Source organism: Phoxinus phoxinus (assembly GCF_949152265.1).
Source record: "Phoxinus phoxinus genome assembly, chromosome: 7".
In the NCBI taxonomy this organism is placed as follows: Eukaryota; Metazoa; Chordata; class Actinopteri; order Cypriniformes; family Leuciscidae; genus Phoxinus; species Phoxinus phoxinus.
Genome location: NC_136882.1, coordinates 38,152,533 through 38,175,566, shown reverse-complemented (window position 1 = coordinate 38,175,566; position 23,034 = coordinate 38,152,533). Strand labels below are relative to the sequence as shown.

General features: G+C 39.2%; 1 protein-coding gene across 1 annotated transcript in view; it reads left to right on the top strand.

Annotated features, from left to right (window-relative positions):
- Window positions 1-23,033, top strand: part of trpm2 (transient receptor potential cation channel, subfamily M, member 2) — a gene marked incomplete at its 5' end in the record, with an annotated part of 58,147 nt that extends 35,114 nt beyond the window's left edge. Inside the window, 15 exons of the mRNA XM_079618345.1 lie at window positions 297-435; window positions 1,615-1,786; window positions 2,207-2,387; window positions 3,405-3,586; window positions 4,882-5,014; window positions 11,453-11,540; window positions 11,661-11,748; window positions 15,998-16,146; window positions 16,240-16,292; window positions 16,973-17,002; window positions 17,106-17,192; window positions 17,394-17,472; window positions 18,598-18,699; window positions 21,108-21,224; window positions 22,707-23,033. Coding sequence (XP_079474471.1) covers window positions 297-435; window positions 1,615-1,786; window positions 2,207-2,387; window positions 3,405-3,586; window positions 4,882-5,014; window positions 11,453-11,540; window positions 11,661-11,748; window positions 15,998-16,146; window positions 16,240-16,292; window positions 16,973-17,002; window positions 17,106-17,192; window positions 17,394-17,472; window positions 18,598-18,699; window positions 21,108-21,224; window positions 22,707-22,832 — 1,726 coding nt within the window. The 3' untranslated portion in view covers window positions 22,833-23,033. The remainder of the gene's footprint in view (window positions 1-296; window positions 436-1,614; window positions 1,787-2,206; window positions 2,388-3,404; window positions 3,587-4,881; window positions 5,015-11,452; window positions 11,541-11,660; window positions 11,749-15,997; window positions 16,147-16,239; window positions 16,293-16,972; window positions 17,003-17,105; window positions 17,193-17,393; window positions 17,473-18,597; window positions 18,700-21,107; window positions 21,225-22,706) is intronic.
- Window position 23,034: the final 1 nt, after the last annotated feature.

The window sequence follows — 23,034 nt, the reverse complement described above, 5'->3', positions numbered from 1 at the left end:
ATAATTTATTTATATGCACCAATATAACAATAGTAATACAAAGCAATAATTATCTGCATATGTTTTAAGTTATGTTAAGTTATAATTTTTACATTTTAATCTATGATTCTGTTCATTAAAAGAATTTCACTGAAATAAATAAAACTTACCAACACTAAGAGACTCTCATATAAAGGAATCATATTTAAAGGTGTTGGTCCTCATCCTGAGTTAAGTTTAGTTCAGTTGCATAATGACTCAGAACTAAATTAAAGCAGTATTTTTTTACACTTAATCAAACTCTGTTTTTCATACAGACTTCAGGCCTCCCGCACTGTCTTGTACGTGGGTAAAGTTCTATTCTGCATTGACTTCATCATATTCTGTCTACGATTAATGGCCATCTTCACTATCAGTCGAAACCTGGGTCCGAAAATAATCATTGTCAGGAGAATGGTGGGTCTACATGTTCATTTCTTCAGTTCAGAAATGTTAAGCAATATTTCTGCTCATCCTAAGTGTTGAGAGACTTATGGACTCATGCTATGAGGAAACAAATGCTTCTTGATCTTTTGAAAAAAGAAAAAAAATCTACTATTAAAGGATTAGTTCACTTTCAAAAAAAGTTTTGCTAATAATTTACTCACCCCGATGTCATCCAAGATATCCATGTCTTTCTTTCTTCAGTCGAAATGAAATTAAGATTTTCAGGAAAACATTCCAGGACACATAATATACTTCAATGGCAACCATCTATCCCAATGTTCAAAGAAGTTTCAATTGTCCGTCTCAATGCAGCTTCAAAGTCTCGACACGATCCCAGTCGCTCATTCACTCAAAACGATCGCTAATTTTCACAACAAAAAAAAAGATATATATACAATTTTTAACCACAAATGCCCATCTTGTACCATCTCTGAGATGCGCCACGTATTACGTTATCACGTTGGAAAGGTCACACAAAAAAAAATTATACAAAAAATTACAACAAAGATGTCGGACGATTTTGAAGTTGGAGGAGAAAATGAGATGGAGTTTTTCGCCCTACACTGCCTTTTTGAACCGGAGTACACAGACAAATAACTTAGATAGATGACGTGACGCGTGACCTTTCCAACGTGATGACGCAATGTGTGGCGCATCTCAGAGATGGTACACGAAGGGCATTTGTGGTTAAAAAGTATATAATTGTGTAAATAACCGCTCGTTTCGCTGGATAAGACTCTTATTTCTCGACTGGGATTGTGTCGAGTATTTGAAGCTGCATTGAGACGGACATTTGAACCTTCTTTGAACATTGGAATATTTGGTTGCCATTGAAGTCCATTAAATGGAGAAAAATCCTGGAATGTTTTCATCAAAAACCTTCATTTCTTTTCGACTGAAGAAAGAAAGACATGGATATCTTGGATGACATCGGGGTGAGTAAATTATCAGGAAAAATTTCTTTGAAAGTGAACTAATCCTTTAATAATATTGAATCATGTGAGTTCTTCATGTATATTCTTCCTCTCATAGTGCACATCAAGCAAAAGTGTTTTGGCATAAAAGCAAATGCAGACAGACTGAGCTATGATTGTGCATCTTTTCCCGTTTCATTTTGTGTCCTCTCATATTCTGTCTTCCTCTTTGCAGATGATGGATCTGTTCTTCTTCATGTTTCTGCTCAGTATCTGGGTGGTGGCGTACGGCGTGGCGAAACAGGGCATTATGATCGAAAATGAAGAGAGGCTAAACTGGATCGTCCGAGGAGCTGTCTATGATCCCTACCTCATCATATTTGGCAACTTCCCCACTAATATAGACAGTGAGCCGTTTATTCTAAATCAAATCAAATATAAAGAAGAACTGCGTCAATCTCCCTATACACTGAAAAAAATTACCTATAGATTTGTATATATTTAAATATGCAATACAAACAAGCCCACCAAGGTGAGAAAAAGTAACGTAATGCATTACTTTCCATAAAAAGCAACCCAATTAGTTACTTTTTTAGAAAGTAACATGTATTGTAACGCATTACTTTTAAAAGTAACTTTCCCCAACACTGGTTATAAAATGATATTTATAAAATATTGCATATGCAATAATAATGCAAATGTGCTTATACTATAGATTGTATTATTGTTTTTATTGTAACATTGTAGAACATTCAAAAGTCCAGAGATTTATACAAAATATAGACAAGTCAGATAGCTAACAAATATATCTCTGTTTTGCAAACCAGACACTCAGTTTGATATAAGCAGCTGCCATGTGAACGGCTCCGAGCCTCTGAAGCCCAAATGCCCCGTGCTGAATGATGATAACCTGCCGATGTTCCCAGAATGGCTGACCATCATCATGCTGTGTGTGTATCTGCTGTTCGCCAACATTTTACTGCTCAACCTCCTCATCGCTATCTTCAAGTGAGTAAACAAATGGGCGAACGGAAACACTTGTTTCATTTACACAATGACTCTGTTCCAGAACCTAGTGAGCTGACTTGATGCCTACTGTCTGCATGCACACTTTATATTTATGTATTTGTTTGTTTAATGTTTTATTTAAGCACACAAATGTTTATTTAATATAAGCATATCTATATATATATGTAGAGAGAGTGAGTGATTATCTTAAATATAAGCGTGTGTGTGTGTGTATGTATATATACACAAAATAGAGTGAATTCAGGTTGATTTGGACACTTTTTCTTTTTCCCAGTCAATAAGTAAACAGACTGAAAAAGGTGAACAGAAACACTCACCTGGTTTCCCAAATAGTACATTTTTATTCAATTTAATTATTTATTTAATCTTGAACAATCATGTATGTATTTGTTTGTTTGTTTGTTCATTTGTTTATTTAAGCACACAATTATCTGTTTCTTTAATAAGAGTGTGTGTGTGTGTGTGTGTGTGTGTGTGTGTGTGTGTGTGTGTGTGTGTGTGTGTGTGTGTGTGTGTGTGGGCTTGGTTTATTATGCATTGTGGGAACCGAATGTCCCCACAAGGATAGTAAAACCTGAGATCACCTCCATTGTGGGGACCAGCCAGCGGTCCCCATGAGGGGAATGGGTTAATAAACATACTAAATTATATATTTTTGAAAATGTAAAAATGCAGAATGTCTCCTGTAAGGGGTAGGTTTAGGGATAGGGGCAGTGTAAGGGGATAGAATATACAGTTTGTACAGTATAAAAACCATTACGCCTATGGAATGTCCCCACAAGGATAGAAATGAAAGCTTGTGTGTGTGTGTGTGTGTGTGTGTGTGTGTGTGTGTGTGTGTGTGTGTGTGTACGTGTGTTTGTTTAACCTTGAAAATTAATATTTGTGCAAATTATTGTATTTCTTCTTGCCCGTAATACACACAGAGACACAGACACACACACAGAGACACACACACACACTTTTAGGGCTTTAAACTCTATCTTTGCTTCACAGCTACACGTTCCAGCAGGTTCAAGACAACACGGACACCATCTGGAAGTTCCAGCGTTACGAGCTGATTAAGGAGTATCACAGTCGACCTGCTCTTCCTCCACCCTTCATCCTCCTCAGTCACCTCATCCTCTTCATCAGAGGAGTGTTGCTGCGCTGTCCTTCACAGAGACACAAACACTTCAGTGAGTGCTGGGCCAGGACCACACTACAGCCACAAAACATCGTTTGCTGAAAACACACATGACCGCAGTAGATTACTGATGTTCGTTAGTCTAGATCAGAATATGAGTGCATTAGCGCCCGCTTCCTTTTTCCGCTGCACTGGTTCCAGGAGTACCGGTATTTTTCCATTCATTTTTTCAATAGGGAGTTTTTCATTAAAGGATTAGTTCACTTCAGAGTTAAAATTTCCTGATCATTTACTCTCCCCCACGTCATCCAAGATGTTCATGTCTTTCTTTCTTCAGTCGAAAAGAAATTAAGGTTTTTGAGGAAAACATTCCAGGATCTTCTCCATATAGTGACTTCAATGGTCCAACGGGTTGAAGGTCCAGATATGAGTTTCAGTGCAGCTTCAAAGTCTCTACACGATCCCAGCCGAGGAATAAGAGTCTTATCTAGACAAACCATCCGCCATTTTATAACAAAATAAACATTTATAAACTTTTTAACCACAAATGCTCGTCTTGCACTAGCTGTGATCCGCCACACATTATGTAATCACGTTGAAAGGTCACGCGTGACGGAGGCGGAAGAATCGACCCAGTGTTTACAAAGCGAATGTGCAAAGATTAAGTCAAACGCCATTTACAAAAAATAATAATAAATAAAAGGTAAAACAATGATGTCCGACAATTTTGAAGTTGGAGGAGAAAATGAGAGGGAATTTTCCCCCCTATCCTACATTTTCTGCCTACGTCAGGTTACCGCCTGACCTTTCCAACGTGATTACATAATGTGTTGCGCATCGCAGCTAGTGCAAGACGAGCATTTGTGGTTAAAAAGTATATAAATGTATATTTTTTTTAAATAAAATGGCGGATGGTTTGTCTAGATAAGACTCTTATTCCTCGGCTGGGATCGTGTCGAGACTTTGAAGCTGCACTGAAACTCACATCTGGACCTTCAACTGGTTGGACTCCATTGAAGTCACATTTCTTTTCACATATCTTAAATGACATGTGGGTGAGTAAATTATCAGGACATTTTAATTCTGAAGTGAACTAATCCTTTAATAAGCGATGATTTGAACCATGAAGCATTGCGAACAGCATAATCAAATTAACTTTTGGCAGATTCTGACTTGCATTGCATTCAATGTTTACATTTTATTACTGTAAATCAAATCCCAAACAAGTTCTACTGTTTGAGCTACATCAACAAAGCTTATATTATATTATATTTTTAATGTCCTGATCACTTTAAAAAACTGCGTTGAATGTCTAAATCCCTGGTTTAAGTACATGGTTCTGCACAGGGCAGGAACTAGAGCAGACCGAGGAAGAGGAGCTGTTGTCATGGGAGGCTTTCATGAAGGACAACTATCTGGCATCTACACGACAGGAGAAGAGCCAGACCGTGGAGCATCGTATCCAGGACACCGCAGAGAAGTAACTCAGAGAAGCACAAGACATGAAACAGAACAGCTCATATGTTTGAGTACTGAATTTGATTTGAGGAAACTATGAAGCCAGTTATTTTACTTTGAAATGTGCGTTCTGTGTTGGAATGTCTGTTTTTGTTTTGGTCTGTAAATCAACTTATCAACTTGCGTTTGTAAGTCTCCTCGTCTTTCATTGTTAATTGCACTCGTTCCTGTTGCGTGTCCTCAAACTGGCAACCCGCGTGAGCGTCGGAAATCATTAGGATATTAAGTAAAGATCATGTTCCATGAAGATATTTAGTACATTTCCTACCTTTTAATATATAAAACATGTATTTTTGTGAGCGAATGCAGCACAATTGTGAACACAAATGGACAACTTTAAAGGAGATTTTCTCAATGTTTCGAAATTTTTGCACCCTCAGATTCCAGATTTTCAATAGTTGTATCTCGGCCAAATATTGTCCTAACAAACCATACATGTCAAGTCAAGTCACCTTTATTTATATAGCGCTTTTTACAATACAGATTGTATCAAAGCAGCTTCACAGTGATAACATGAAAATAATACAAAAAATAATTTCATCATCGTCCACCTTTAAGGCAGATCTATAATATTGTTGAATATTAAATGTCCCCAACTAAGCAAGCCAGAAGGCAAGGCAACAGCGGCAAGGAACCAAAACTCCATCAGGTGACAGAAGGGAGAAAAAAACCTTGGGAGCACCCAGGCTCAGTCGGGGGCAGTTCTCCTCTGGCCAATGAGTGAACAGTGTATGAAGTTCAGAATGAATCAGAGTATTTGTCCAGTTCCGGTTGGTTGAAGTCGGAGTGGAGAGGAGGAGAGACTGGTTGACACTTCAGGTCAGCGGCGTCGTCGTGTCCTGGCGCTGGTCCTTCATCAGATCTGGATACGGCCTGGTTCCGGTGGACAGCGGTAAACCTCGGGATAGACAGAGAGACTAATATTAGCGTAGACGCCATCCTTCTTATGATGTACCAAGTACATCAGGATTTACGGGAAGTGTTCCCGGTCCCGGCTGTTCTAAACTATGCAGCCTAACATTGAATTATATAAGTCTATAATGTGTTATGTGTATGCTAGGCCGAAGAGATGTGTTTTTAGTCTAGATTTGAACTGACAGAGTGTGTCTGCTTCCCGGACAATGTTAGGAAGACTGTGCTAAGTAGGAAAAGGATCTTCCGCCAGCAGTTGATTTTGATATTCTAGGTATTATTAACTGGCCGGAGTTTTGAGATCGCAGTAGACGTGAAGGACTATAATGCGTTAAGAGCTCGCTCAAGTACTGTGGAGCTAAACCATTTAGTGCTTTGTAAGTGATCAGCAATATTTTAAAATGTATACGATGTTTAATAGGCAGCCAATGCAGTGTTGACAGAACGGGGCTAATATGGTCATACTTCCTGGTTCTAGTAAGAACTCGAGCTGCTGCGTTTTGGACCAGCTGTAGTTTGTTTATTAAGCGTGCAGGGCAACCACCCAGTAGAGCATTACAATAATCTAGCCTTGAGCTCATGAACGCATGAGCTAATTGTTCTGCATTATTCATTGAGAGCATATTACGTAATTTAGATATATTTTTAAGATGGAAGAAAGCGGTTTTACAGATACTAGACACATGACTTTCAAATGAAAGATTGGTATCAAAGAGCACACCCAGGTTCCTAACCGACGACGAAGACTTAACAGAGCAGCCATCAAGTGTTAAACAGTACTCTAGGTCATTACGTGTGGAAGTTTTTTGTCCAATAATTAGAATCTCTGTTTTTTCTGAATTTAGTAGTAGGAAATTACTAGTCATCCAATTTTTTATATCAGCTATGCATTCCGTTAATTTTGTGAATTGGTAGGTTTCGTTAGGTTTTGAAGAAATATACAGCTGAGTATCGTCAGCATAACAGTGAAAGCTAATTCCATGTTTCCTAATGATATCTCCTAATGGTAGCATATACAGAGTGAACAGCAGCGGTCCTAGTACTGAGCCTTGTGGAACGCCATACTGAACTTGTGATTGATAAGACATCTCTTCATTTACTGCTACAAACTGATAACGGTCAGATAAGTATGATTTAAACCATGCTAGTGCAATTCCACTAATGCCAACATAATGTTCGAGTCTATTTAAAAGGGTGTTGTGGTCAATGGTGTCAAATGCAGCACTAAGATCAAGTAATACTAATAGAGAGATACAACCACGATCGGATGATAAGAGCAAATCATTTGTGACTCTAACGAGAGCTGTCTCGGTACTATGGTACGGTCTAAATCCGGACTGAAAATCCTCGCAGATATCATTTCTTTAAAGAAAGGAACACAGTTGTGAGGATACTGCTTTTTCTAATATCTTTGACAGAAATGGCAGATTAGAGATCGGCCTGTAATTGACTAGTTTTGTAGGATCAAGTTGCTGTTTTTTAACAAGCGGTTTAATCATAGCTAGCTTAAAGGTCTTTGGTACGTATCCTAGAGACAAAGATGAATTAATGATATTAAGAAGAGGATCTATGACATCTGGAAGCATCTCTTTCAGCAGCTTAGTTGGTATAGGGTCTAACATGCACGTTGTCAATTTAGATGATTTGACGAGTTTGCAAAATTCTTCCTCTCCTATAGCAATGAATGAATCATATTTTCCCTCAGGAAGACTACAATGCACTTCCTGATGCGATACTGTATTAGACGGTTGCATAGTTATAATTTTGTCCCTGATATTATCGATCTTATAAGTGAAGAAGTTCATAAAGTCATTACTGCTGTGTTGCTTGGAAACTTCTGGGCCTGAAGCTTTCTTTTTCGTTAGTTTAGCTACTGTTTCAAATAAATACCTAGGATTATGTTTATTTTCTTCAAGGTCAAGGTATCTTTATTCGTCTCCCTAAGGAGAAATTTGGTTCGGATAAAAAGAGATTGCTACAAAGAAAATTACAACAAAGACAAACACAAGTACAGAGTTAAAACAGATAAGAGACAATAATACATAAAACATAAGACTGCTCAGAGAGCTGTGCAAAACTGCAAGTCACCATTTTTTTTAAAACTGCTTGTGCAAAGTAGCAGCATATCATGTCCATAGCATTAAAACAGTACATGGTCTCATGCACAGGGTTGATCATTTAGGAGCTTAATTGCAAGAGGAACAAATGAGCGCTTATACCTATTATATTTGCACAGAGGGACCCTGTATCTTTTTCCTGGGTTCAATAGGTCAAACTCAGAAAACAACACATGGGAGTTATCCGATACAATGTTCTTAGCCTGATTGAATATGGCCTGTTCGAAAAACTCCTGTGGGTTAAGGGGTGCTGGTGTACCCATGATTTTGCCTGCCGTCCTAACCAGATTAAAAATTTGCGCTTTTGTTTTAACTGTCAGATTTCCGAACCAGCTTGTGATACCGTACCGAAGAATGGACTCTATTGTAGTTCTATAGAAGATTAACATAATATTTTTACAGACCCCAAATACTGTGCAAGAAATATAGGCGCTGATGTGTTCTTGAACAGATATCTGCAACAAGTGTGCGCCAGCTCAAATCATTATCAATTGACACTCCTAGATATTTAAAGGATGTCACCTGCTTGATGTCATGACCATGAATGACCACCGGGCTCTGGTCTCCAGCGCCCGGTGGTCATTCATGGTCATGACATCAAGCAGGTGACATCCTTTAAATATCTAGGATGAGACCATGTACTGTTTTAATGCTATGGACATGATATGCTGCTACTTTGCACAAGAAGTTTAAAAAAAAAAAATGACGACCAGCAGTTTTGCACAGCTCTCTGAGCAGTCTTATTTTCTTCTAATAGGGTTGAAAAATAAGCAGATCTAGCAGCTTTTAAAGCCTCTCTGTAAGCAATCGAGCTCTCCTTCCATGAAATCCGAAACACCTCTAGTTTTGTTTTCTTCCAGTTGCGCTCCATTTTTCTGGCTGCTCTCTTAAGGGCCTGAGTGTGCTCGTTGTGCCACGGCGTTGGACTATGTTCTTTAATGTTCTTTAAGCGCAGCGGAGCAACTGTGTCTAAAGTGCTGGAAAAGAGAGAGTTAAAAGTTTATGTTGCAATATCAAGTTCTTCTAAGCTATCCGGGATGCTGAGATGATGAAACTGATTAGGAAGATTATTGATAAAGCAATCTTTAGTGGCAGAAATGATCGGTCTAACATATTTATAACACGGAGTCGGCTTTGCAGCCTTGGCTAAATGTAATTTACACGAGACTAGATAGTGATCTGAGATGTCATCGCTCTGCTGCAGTATTTCAACGGCATCAACATCTATTCCATGTGATAGTATTAGATCTAGAGTATGATTACGGCAATGAGTAGGTCCTGACACAAGTTGTCTAACTCCAATTGAGTTTATAATGTCTTTAAATGCCAGTCCCAATGCATCTTTTTCATTATCTATGTGTATATTAAAGTCACCAACAATTAGTACTTTATCTGCAGCCAATACTAATTCTGATAGAAAGTCAGCAAATTCTTTGATAAAGTCTGTATGGTGCCCTGGTGGCCTGTATACAGTAGCCAGCAGAATTTTCAAACGTGATTTATCGTTTACACTAGATATTTTTACATTAAGCACCAACACTTCAAAAGAATTATATTTACAACTAGATTTCTTAGTGGTTTTGAAAATATTACTATAAATTACAGCAACACCTCCTCCTTTGCGTTTTAGACGAGGTTCATGTTTATAACCGTAATCTTGTGGGGTTGACTCATTTAAGGCAATGTAATCGTTTGGTTTTAGCCAGGTTTCTGTCGAACACAGCACATCTAGGTTATAATCTGTAATCATATCATTAACTATTAGCGCTTTTGAAGTAAGAGATCGAATATTCAGCAACCCAAGCTTTATCATTTGCTCATCCGTATTATATCTGTTTTTTATTTGTTGAACATCAATTACATTTTTAACCTTAGATGGGTTTAAACGTTTTTTGGATTTCCAAGTTTGGGGAACAGACACAGTCTCTATATGATGATATCTAGGTGAAAGAGGCTCTATGTGATGGGATTTATCTGACCTTGGTGACGTGAGGCCGCTAGCAGACGGTCAGTTAAGCCAGTCTGTCTGCTTCCTGACCTGAGGCTCAGATTGTCATGTTTTATCTCTAAGACTATGAGCCAAATTACTAGAGAGAAGAGCAGCACCATCCCAGGAGGGATGAATACCATCTCTTTTCAACAGGTCAGGTTTGCCCCAAAAACTTTTCCAATTGTCTATGAATTCTATATTATTCTGCGGACACCACCCAGACAGCCAGCCATTGAGTGAACACAATCTACTAACTATCTCATCACTCCTACGAACAGGAAGGGGGCCAGAGCAAATTACAGTGCTTGACATCGTACTTGCGAGTTCACACACCTCTTTAACATTAATTTTGGTGATCTCCGACTGGCGGAGTCGAACATCATTAGTGCCGACGTGAATAATAATCTTAGAGAATTTATGTTTAGCATTAGCCAGCACTTTCAAATTTGCTTTGATGTCAGGCGCTCTGGCTCCCGGCAAACATGTGACTATGGTGGCTGGTGTTTCTATTTTCACGTTCCGTGTAATAGAATCGCCAATAACTAGGGCACAATCAGAATAATTCTCAGTGGGTGTTTCACTGAGCGGGGCAAATCGATTTGTTATCGGAACGGAAAAGTGTTTTTTTGATCCGCGACTACAGCGATCTCTCACTGTCACCCATCTGCCCTGCTGCATGGGCTCTACTTCAGCCGGAACCGACTCATGTAAAGAATTAACTAGGCTATGCGCATCCAAAATAGTATCTAAAGCTCTAGCACTCTTCTTACTATTCTCGATTAAAGTTTGGATGCGTGTCTCTAGTTCTGAAATCTTCTCTGTCAGCCTGACTGTCTCCTTGCATTTATCACATATAAATCCTATATTGCCGACAGAGAAGGCTATGGTAAACATGTGACATGAAGTGCAGGTGACAATAACAGGAGAAGACATTACTCACCGTGTTTGTTGACTGATTCTTATTCACCTGGGCTTTTATGAACTCAAAGGCGCGGGCGCGCGAGAGAAAAATAAATAACTGAGCGCACGGGTGGTGCGTTAAAAGGCTAGCGAGTTAGCGTGTTGTGCTGACAATAACGGAAGCTAGCAATGTCAGGTTAATCTGAGATGTTGGGTAAGATGTATTTAGTAGTATAAACAACTAGAAACGATAATAAATGATGGTTCAAAACTGAAAGAAATACGAAGCTAATACGAGGCTTAGACGCAGCAAACAAACTCACAGCAGCAGCAGTCACAGCGAGGCAGACGAGGCAGACAGATATTCGTTTTTACATCAATGGAAAGCTTATTTATTCAGATTTCAGATGAATTCACCCATGTGACTGGTTTAGCTGTCCTTCTTACAGACTGCACCTTTAAATCTCTGTTTTCCTCTCAGGGTTGGAGCGATGTCAGAACTTCTGGAGCGGGAGCAGGAGATGGTTTCGGCCACAATGGCAAAACGACTTACTAAGCTTGAAGAGCAGGTGTCGTACACAAATAACCCATACATAGTGTTTTACAGTCCGTTCGTTCTGTTCATTATTTCAGGCAGCATGTCAAAGCAAATGTGAGTGTCAGATGGTGAATCTCTTGTCTTCTGGCAGGTCTCAGAGTCTGCCAAAGCTTTACGATGGATTATAGATGCGCTGAAATCTCAGGGATGCAAATCCAAAATGCAGCCTCCTCTAATGAGTAAGCAGTGTTTTTAAAATCAGCTCTTATTAGATGCATGCATCCTTTTTCATACTCATGATCTGTCTTTATAAGTTCGTTAAAGTATTAGAGACACAAATTGCATTTTTTTTTAATGAGATCTTACATACACTACTGTTCGAAAGTTTGGGATCAATACGATTTTTTTTGTGTTTTTGAATGAAGTCTTTATGCTCCTCAAGGCTGCATTTAATTGATCAAAAATACAGTAAAAACACACATTTTGTGAAATATTATTATAATTCAAAATTTCTATTAAAACTATTTATTCCTGTGATCAAAGCTGATTTTTCAGCATCATTACTCCAGTCTTCAGTGTCACATGATCCTTCAGAAATCATTCTAATATGATGATTTTCCCTCTTGTAAAGACCATTGACTCTACCTGCGCGACTCCACCGAGCAAGGACACCAGCAGGGCACTTAAGTATCTTCTTCTCCCCTTTCCTTTCCCATATCGTATATCCTTACTCAACGTGTGCTTTCAATACATTCCTGTTGTCTCTCGACAACGCACTCTCATCACGCACAGAAGGCAGCGCAATACTGCTAATCTGCATCACATTCTCTCATCCACACACACAACTCTCTCTCTTTCTGTGGGTCTATGGAATTGTCAGTCAGCAGTCAACAAAGCTGACTTCATTCCAGCCTTTGCATCTCATTCTACTCTTAATATCTTGGGCTTGACTGATCCGTCCAGAAGACTCAGCAACCCCTGCTGCTCTCTCAAACAACTTCTCTTTCTCTCACAGTCCTCGCCAGTCTGGGAGGGGTGGGGGCACAGGTCTTCTCATTTCTAACAATTGGAAATACTCAACTCTCTCTTCGCTATGCAATAACAACTTGTTTGAATATCATGCTATTACACTTACAACTCCCATTAGATCCATATTGTAGTTATTTATCGCCCACCAGGTCAACTGGGCAGTTTTGTAGAGGAGCTGGATGTGCTGCTGTCCTCTTTCCCTGAGGATGGCACCCCACTTGTAGTCTTTGGTGATTTCAACATTCATCTAGAGAAGCTGAATGCAACAGACTTCATCTCTCTCCTAGCCTCATTCGATCTCAAACGGCTCATCACTACAGGTACTCACAAATCAGGCAACCAACTGGACCTGGTTTACACACGCAACTGCATCACGGACAACATTTTGGTGAAACCTCTCCACGTTTAAGATCATTCCCTTATTACTTTCAATCTACAAACCAGACGAAACCTGCGCTCACTTTCTCCCTCCCATCTTTCCTCTGCTGTGTGATCTTCTCTTCCCTCACCCTCACAATTCTCATCTCTGGATGTGAATACCGCAACGGATACTTTATGCTCCACGTTAACTTCTTCTTTAGACAATATCTGCCCTCTCTCCTGCCCTCTCTCCTCTCAGGCCAACACGCACTACTCCCTCTAACCCCTGGTTATCTGAGGTTCTTCGTGAACAAAGGGCAATGGAGAGAAAATGGCACAAATCAAAAGACACATCTGACCGGAGTATGTATCAATCTCTGCTCTCTTCCTTTTCTGTTGATGTTCACAACAAGATCAACAGCGCCTCTAACACACGAACACTTTTCATGACATTCAACTCTCTCCTCTGTCCACCTCCACCCACCTCCTCTTTAACTGCTGATGATTTTGCTAACTTCTTCACCAACAAAACAACAACTATCAGCAATCAGTTCTCAGCTCCACACACACAGGAACCCAGATCAACCCCTCCCACAACCAGAAAACCTTCTCTCCTCCTTCTCTCCACTAACCGAGGAAGAAGTATCTAAACTTCTCCTCTCGAGTGATCCTACCACCTGCCCTCTAGATCCAATCCCCTCACACCTTCTACAAGCCATCTCTCGCACACTTCTACCAGCACTCACACACATAATCAACTCATCGCTCCACACTGGCATTTTTCCTACTGCATTCAAGCAGGCTCGGGTAACTCCACTGCTTAAAAAAAAACATTTAACACATCACTTTTAGAGAATTACAGACCTGTCTCTCTCCTACCATTCATTGTGAAAACACTTGAACGAGTTTCTTTCAACCAAGTATCATCTTTCCTGTCTCTGACCAACCAACTAGATGTAAACCAATCTGTCTTCAAGAAAGGGCATTCAACCGAGACTGCATTACTATCGGTCACAGAAGCCCTATCATCAGTTCTCATTCTCCTGGATCTGTCTGCTGCTTTCGACACTGTGAATCATCAGATCCTTCTGTTCATCCTCTCATCACTGGGCATCAAAGGAACTTCCCCCCCACTGGTTTGAGTCCTACCTCACAGGTACAGTAGGTCCTTCAGGGTTACATGGAGTGGGGAGATATCCAAAGCACATCAACTGACCACAGGGGTTCCTCAGGGTTCAGTTCTTGGACCGCTCCTCTTCTCCATTTACACCACATCACTGGGACCCATCACACAGGCACATGGTTTCTCTTACCATTGCTATGCTGATGACACCCAGCTCTCATTTCAACCTGATGATCCCACAGTAGCTGTACGTATCTCAAGCTGCCTGGCGGACATCTCGGCGTGGATGAAGGAACATCACCTGCAGCTCAACCTGGCAAAGACTGAGCTTCTCGTCCTCCCTGCCAATCCGTCTCTACAGCACGACTTCACTATCCAGCTAGATTCAACCTTAATCACCCCACCAAGGTCGGTCAGAAACCTTGGAGTAACATTTGATGACCAGCTGACCTTCACAGACCACATTACAAATAAAGCTTGATCATGCAGGTTTGCACTTCACAACATCAGGAAAATCAGGCCTTTCTTAACTGAGCATGCAACACAACATCTCGTCCAGGCCCTGGTTATCTCTAGTCTTGATTACTGCAATGCTCTTCTGGCTGGTCTTCCATCATGTGCAATTAAACCTCTACAAATGATCCAGAATGCTGCAGCCCGTCTTGTCTTCAACGAGCCCAAAAGGGCCCACATCACTCCTCTGTTCATCTCTCTGCACTGGCTACCACTCGCTGCTCACATCAAGTTCAAGGCATTGACGCTTGCTTACAGATCGACCACAGGCTCAGCTCCCTCCTACTTTCACTCGCTCCTACGAGTCTACATCCCTACCAGAAGCCTGCGATCGGTCAATGAGCGACGGCTCGTGGTACCATCACAGCGAGGCACAAAATCACTCTCAAGAACATTCTCATACACGGTTCCTTGCTGGTGGAATGATCTCCCCACCAATCCTTGACAACATTCAAAAGACAACTGAAAACTCATCTCTTCCGTGAGTGCTTAACATAAGAAAAAAATCAAGATAAAAACCTCTCCTTTTCCTTAAATCCTCCCTTGTCTGGTTTATGCTACTCTGAGCAATGCCTGAACTTTGTATTTTGAGCACTTCTTGTGTTGTTTTTGCCTCTTCACGATGACTCGCTTGCTTTGGTCCTCAGTTGAGTCGCTTTGGATAAAAGCGTCTGCTAAATGTAAAATGTAAATGATTTGCTGCTCATGAAACATCTCAGATTATCATCAATGTTGAAAACAGTTGTGCTGCTTCATATTTTTACAGAAACCATTATATTATTTTTCAGGATTCTTAAAAAAAACTGTTAAAAACAGCATTTATTTGAAATAGACTATTGTAACATTATAAATGTCTTTACTGTCACTTTTGATCAATTTAATACAGTATTAATTTGTTAGATTACTATTGTATGTTAGATAAACTTTTATCAGTCAGAAAAATAACAAGCACTGGTCATTTGCTGATTTTAAGACATTCAGGTCTTGTTTTTATTTGTGGAAATAAATTTGTTTTTTATTTGTGTGTCTAAAAGCATGATGTTCAGCAAAGGACATCAGCTGCTTCCCAGCAAACAAAAATATGTTTTAAGAACATTTTGTTAATGTTCCCATTGAGTTATGAAAAAAATAAAATTCTGAATGTTCTCTGGACGCTAAAAATGTAAAAAAATAAATTCTTGGTAAACCTTTTTTGGTTTAATTACATTTTTTCTTTTTTTGGTAAAAAAATTTGGTTTGCAAAGTTGGCTAGCTACCTCGAAACATAGCCTTTCCAAGTGGATAGTTGATGCTATCGCGTTGGCTTATACATCCAACGGCCTTCGTTGTCTTTTGGGCGTTAGAGCTCATTGGTCCAGAGGCATGGCCTCTTCGTGGGCCTGGTCCAGTGGGGTTTCACTTCAAGATCACGGCAGGCTGTTCCCTATTAACTGGGTTGCTGATGAAGACCTCTGTCCATCCAGCAGGTAAAAGCTCTGACAGGGACGATGGTGAATCTAGTGGACAGGAGACCGATGACGAACCGGCCCCTCACACATTCGCACGTCAGCTTCAGTATCCCGAAAGTAACGTCAAACGCTTTCCTGTGCCTGAGGAGAAGGTGTCCTGGGAGGTGCCTGATATGAATTATACCACATATTTTATAACATTAAACAGCATTCTGTTGTATTGTTTATCTTATCCCACAAATGTTTTACTCTTTTAGGTAAACTTCACTCCGTACCTTCCCCCAGTTTACAATCCACAGGACAGCAGCGAGTAAGTTTTATGCTGAAAAATAGAGTGGCACCATTAATCGAATTGATCTACTGTATAGTCTTGTGCAATTATTATAAATTATTAAATATAGTTGACAGTGAAAAGCAACACTCTGTTCTTATGATGCATTCAAGTCTTGTCTGGAAATACGCACATGAACATCACCACAAAGTTGTAATTATGAGTGAGAGACTTGAGATTTTCTTTAATCCCAAAGTTTCCGAGTGTCCGTGAGAAAACATGTTGGACATAATATTGCATGATCAAAATACCATATTATTGTATAAATTCATAAAACTTCTCAAGAGAAATTCATGTATAACTTTGATGAAAGGTTTTTATAAGGTCAATTTATTGCACCTTCTTAAATTGAATAAAAACAAAAAATCGCCATCCTGCTTTGACTAAAGTGATTGTAACGCAACTGACGTCGTACGACTTTCAAGCTCGTAAACACAAACTTCTAAAGAGGACTTGAACACACCATAAGGTTTTGCTTTTAAGAATTATCTCTAGCCAATTTAAACAGAAAGTTAAATAGAAATGACAGTAAGATGACTTTACTGAATTGCAATTTTGTTAGAGCTGAAGACTTCTTATAAATCTTGAAATGCGTTTTTTTTTGTATTTCTGACAGTCTTGCTGATTTTTGTAAATAAAAACACTTTTTTTCTGTACAGCTCAGACACTTCAGTCTTAGACAAGTACAGGTATGCTGAGCAAAATATGTTTAATCTGTGCCTTTATTCTCCTACTGGAATTTGCATTTAATTGCATTTGATTGAGTCTCATTGTCATGAATGGATTTTACAGGAATCCAGAAGGAAGGACTGGGATACGGGGAAAAGGGGCTCTGAAATCCCTCGGCCCGAATCACATTCTCCACCCAATCTTCACCAGGTATACAACACTGGAATTAAAATCCAGTTCAAGTCCTGATCTTCACTTCCTCCTGGATTTAAACTCTAATCTTATATCAGATGAAATGGAAGTTTACAACCAAATACACCAAAAACAACAGAGATTAGAGATCACATTCATCTCACGTCCTGCTGTTAGTGTATTAAATATAAAGAAATGATTGTGCTGTCTGTTTTAAAGGTGGCGTGATGCTGAACACACAGTGCTGGAGTTTCTCTCCATTTGCGAGGATGAAGAGAAGCCTGTGACTCTTCCTGGGGTGAGAATGCATCAAATAAAATCTGTACAGTGACATTTTCACAATCTTAATATGTGACCCTGGACCACAAACCCAGTCTGGAGCCGCACGGGTATATCTGTGGCAATAGCCAACTATACATTGAATGGGTCAAAATTATAGATTTTTCTTTTATGCCAAAAATCATTAGGATATTAAGATCATGTTCCATGAAGATATTTAGTACATTTCCTACCGTAAATATATAAAACATGTGTTTGTGTGAGTGAATGCAGCACAATCGTGAACATAAATGCACAACTTTAAAGGAGATTTTCTCACTAGCTAAGTTTCCATTCACTTGTCAATCGAATTATCTGAAGTTCGGTAAAGAAACGAACGCGAATAAAGCTGGTGAAAGTGTGTTTCCATCCAACGGCTTTAAAGCGAATAAAAACCTGTGTGTAATGACGTCACATGCTGTTTTGCGTTCAAATTGGTATATCGAATTGATTTGAGACATTTTAAGGTTTTTTTTTTTTTTTCATTTTCGCACTGAATCGCACAACATTCAAGCCAACATTTGCGAACAAAGTTTTGCTAGACAAAATGCAATTCATTATTTATTCGGCAAATAGCGTTTCCATCAGCGTTTATCGCATAAGCCGTATATCGATCAAGATAAAATCCAATGAGACCGAACGTATTTCATTTGAGTCGATATTCATGAAATTCAATCGAATTTTACTGTTTCCATAAGGCATTTTTCATTCGATATCACTTAATTCGGATAAAAACGTGTGGATGGAAACATAGCTAATGTTAAAAAAAATGTGCACCCTCAGATTCCAGATTTTCAATAGTTGTATCTCGACCAAATATTGTCCTATCCTAACAAACCACACATCAATGGAAAGCTTATTTATATTTATTCAACTTTCATATGATTCATACATCTCAATTTAAAAAAAATTGACCCATGTGACTGGTTTTGTTGTCCAGGGTCACATATGATACAGAGAATTGTTTCATTTGCTTTATTATGCAGTCATGAAAATCATATTTGCTATATTGTAATATGGTAACCTAAAGTAGACATGCACAAACAAGCTTTCTAGATATGCATAGCATGCTGTATATTAAGTATTTTTATTATTATTCTTGCAGGGCCCAGCCAAACCTGATGAGCCTCTACCACAGACACTGGAGAGGATTCTGGGAAAAAAGTTACATGACAAGACCAAGACTGAACTAAAGAATGGGGAACAGGTGAGCAAGATAAATCAACAAGATGCTCAACTTTGCTGATTAAAAGACAAACTTGTTTACAGACATTAGGAGCATAGATTTGAACTGCATCGGGTTTCACGTGTTATCTGTTGGTTAGTTAGCTAGCATGCAGTGAGTAAATAATTATAGAACTTTGATTTTTGACTATTCACTAAATTAACCAATAACAAAATTGTATTGGTTTATTTATATGCATGTTCAGATATTCATACAACAAAATATTCTGGGGGCCATGAAAGTTTTGTGAAAATTATCAAAAAGGCTGGTGCTGGCTGGCAACTTTTAAAATAAGCGCAGGCAAAAAAAATATGCTCTAGGTGGTCGACAAAGAAAATAGTAAAAAAAACTGAAAATAGTCGACACACCAAGTAGGGTGAGCACCCGTCCCGCTTTACGTTGCACCGCAAGTCGCATATTGAGAAAATATCCCACATTTTCATCAGTCTATTGGTTTTTAATGATTATATTAAGAAAACATGCATGCGTTCTTTTGCCTTTTTAAGGAAGCATTTTATTTATTCTTTTTGCTGCATAGTTTTTCACCTGTATTTAACAGCGATTCATCAGAAGTACAAATACAACAGCCGTTTTTTAAATCCTATCCAATGGTTGAAAGGAAAGGAGTAAACACGGTCACTAGTTGTGGCGGCTGTCAATCAAAATGTGGAGCGGTGATGCGTTTATGTGTTCCCTGTCAGAAAACAAATGGATAATTCGGTCAATTAAAAATTTAATTTAACAGAATTTATCAACTTTTTTTTTATTCACATCCTTTCTAAAAATATGAAAGTTTTTGGTTTAATATATTCTTAATATATAAAACTGTCAATGATCTGATTTCATGTTGTTTTATATTTTATTTGTTCATTCATTGTTTATTTTGTTGGATTTTAGTTGGACTTGGTCAGAACTGATCTGCATGATCCTGATGCCTTTGGGCTCAGTGATGTTGAATTTAAATGACATGTACAACAGAGACATGTTATGTTATATTGTAATGTTTTATGGAAGGGACTAAAGAACAAAGAATTTTTATCAGCTGAAAGGCAGAATACAAATGTTTTTATTAAGTTACATAGACATTATCTAACAGTTTCAGGTTATGTTTTAGTGTTGGTAACATGTCCCACACAAATTTATAATCGTCCCACATTTGGTTTATTTAACGGTAGTCAACGTAACACCAAGGGCCCTATCTTGCACCCAGCGCAATTGACTTTGAACACCGACGCATGTATCATTCCTATTTTGCACCCGCGCACAGCAGACTTTCCCTCCACAGACGCACGGCGGTAAATTAGGGAATGAACTCGCACTCGCGGGGGCGGTTCAGCGCAAAGAGGAGGCGTGTTCCGGCGCAAACCTTCCCTGGTGCTATTTTCCAGTTTTAGAAAGCAATTGCGCCACTGACCAGGAGAAAAACAGTCTAAAGACAGCGGCGCGTTGCGCGTTAGTGATGTGGTATTTTAAGGGCGCGTGATTGGCCATAATGTTAACGTGCTTGGCCAAACGCGCATCCACTTTGATTCTCTAATATAAACAGACGCAGCAATTTTCATTTTTGCAAATCATACATTATTACAAGGAAAAATATTAACACACGAGGGAAATCATTGTTGTGTCCGTGAAGATGTTAAAAAGATCTATCTAGATAAAAAAGAAAAATCTAGATTAGGCTACACATTTACCCAAACTATACGCCTGTTTAACCGAAGCTAATTTGGGTGTGTTTCTCCCATCATCCCCAATGTCACTTCTCTGTGTTTTACGGCCCTGATGAGAACGTCGGTCTCCTCGGCTGTGAATCGCTCCTGGCGTGCGCTGGCAAACCCGCCGTTATAATAGCAATCCGCCGTGGAACAAGCGCGCCGGCTCTTTAAGGGAATGTGAGAGGACGCTCTGATTGGTTTATTTCACGTTACGCCCAAACCACACCTATGAATAATGAAGCAACTTCAGACCAACACATTTTAGATTTGCGTCGGGCGCAAGAGGCATTTATCCTGCCGGGAAAATAGCAACAGCGCCGGGATCCGCCCACAAAGTTACTTGCGCTTTGCGCTTTGACACTTGCGTTTCAGAGCGTTAAAATAGGGCCCACAGTGTTACCGTTTAATGTTATAATTTAGTAGTAGACTCACTCAAAGGTAATGTTTTGGGCACGCAAGCTCTTCGTCCGGCAATGATGTCTTTGTGTGACGAAGAGCCTGCGTGCTCGAAACGTTACTTTTGTGTGAGTCCACTATTACATTTTTGGCATTTTTGGGGAAAGTTAATCCTCAATTACTTTTTTTTTTTATGTTTGAAATACCAGTTGCACCAGTTGATTGTTTTGAGTTAAAGTTCCACAAAGCTGAACAGATGTGTGTGTTTCTTCTCTAATGCAGGTGTATAAGGGTTATGTGGATGACAGCAGGAACACTGATAATGCCTGGGTGGAGACCACCATCATCACACTTCACTGTGACAAACACACTCCGCTGATGGCAGAGCTAAACCGCATCGTGAGTGGGGAACATCACTTCATCTCACTGATTTTAACAAAAATAAAATACAGCAAAATGCCAAATACGAGTAAAAATGGTCAAAGTCAACTTAGGCAAGTAAATATCCTCAGGTGGGCTGTAAACCATGGTGAGGTTTTAATCAGACCTCTGTGTGTGTGTGTGTGTGTGTGTGTGTGTGTGTGTGTGTGTGTGTGTGTGTGTGTGTGTGTGTGTGTGTGTGTGTGTGTGTGTGTGTACTGGTGAAAAATTATAATATGGTATATTATGGCTTACAGCTTATGAAAACCCCAAATTCAAAATGTTTTCATAAGCTGTAAGCCATAATCATCAAAATTATAGCAAATAAAGACTTGAAATATCTCACTTTGCATGTAATGAGTCTATATAATATATTAGTTTCACCTTTTAAGTTGAATTACTGAAATAAATTAACTTTTGCACCATATTATAATTTTTCGAGTTTCACCTGTAGCTACTACTGTGTATTGCGCACGTTGATGTTGTGATATTCAAATGATGTGGATTTGAAAACGGATGGATTGTGAGGTAATAATTGTTTATTTCTCAGCCGGCAAGGATTCAGTGAAGCGATTGATGCCCATGAGTTTGTGTTGATGTTTTTAGTTGTAATATTCCAACCAACAGCCAGCCTAAGTTTTTGACGGACATGATAATGTGCATGATGGGTGAACTTTGTTTGATTTTGGGGTAATTTTAAAATGTGCCGGAGACGTTCTAAATCAAGATTATTTCGTGGCTTCAAAAAATCACATGTTACTGACATGATTCAGTTAATGCAAATTCGTTGAAAATTAATTTCTTTTTTCACCAGGAAAGAAAAGTTTTTAAGAAAACTTGTTTTTATTGCCTCGTCATAAAAAACTTTTCTTGATTTTAAATTCCCCCAGTAGTCAATCATTTTATCCCTTAAAACTCATCTTTGATCACCAAATTCCTAGAAAAAAAACAGCGATTTCAAACCGTGTCTTTGAGTCTTTGGTTCACTGCAGTTTTAAGCAGAAAATACTCAGCAATATGCTGTCGACTTATGAATTTACACACGGTTTGTCTTAAAGCAGATTAAAAACACCACATAGACACATAAACAACATTAAAAACTGGATTTTCCCCATAGAGGGACTTTAAACCCATGAAAATGCTGATCCTGTTGTAAATAATAGTGAAAATCACTTTTGCCCCATTATTACCCCTTAGCAGATTTTGACTGGCTAAGAAAACAAATGCTTTATATGAATTGTTGGATTTCCCAGTTTAAAGTGCAGACACTGAATAAATGTTAGGAGCTGGTAATACTCTCTGAGGAGGGAGATTCTGATGCGAGACATCATAAGCACATTCAGTTTTATGTTCAGTGCAGTCACAGCGCTCTATAAGTGGCTTTTATTGTGCATTAGTGGCATTGTTTCGGCTCTCGTTGGGTTTACCGAGCGACTCAAGCTGTCTGTGTTTTTGCTGCAGGTTGAGAGCTCGGCGTCGTCTCATCAGCCGTTCGAGTGGCGGGAAGTGAACAGCACCGCGTGTGTGTGTCCATACCAGCGAGAGGCTCTACGGGATGTGGCACAGCTTCACAAAATGCACTTTTGACCCTCAGGAAAACACACACACACACTCTCACACACATATGCTACACCAAAATTGATGAGCGTAAACACACTGTGCACTGAGTCCTGAGTCTGGTTTGCTATCTTTGTGGGGACTCTCCATAGATGTAATGGTTTTTATACTGTACAAACTGTATATTCTGTCTCCTTACACTAAACCTACCCATCTCACACACACACACACA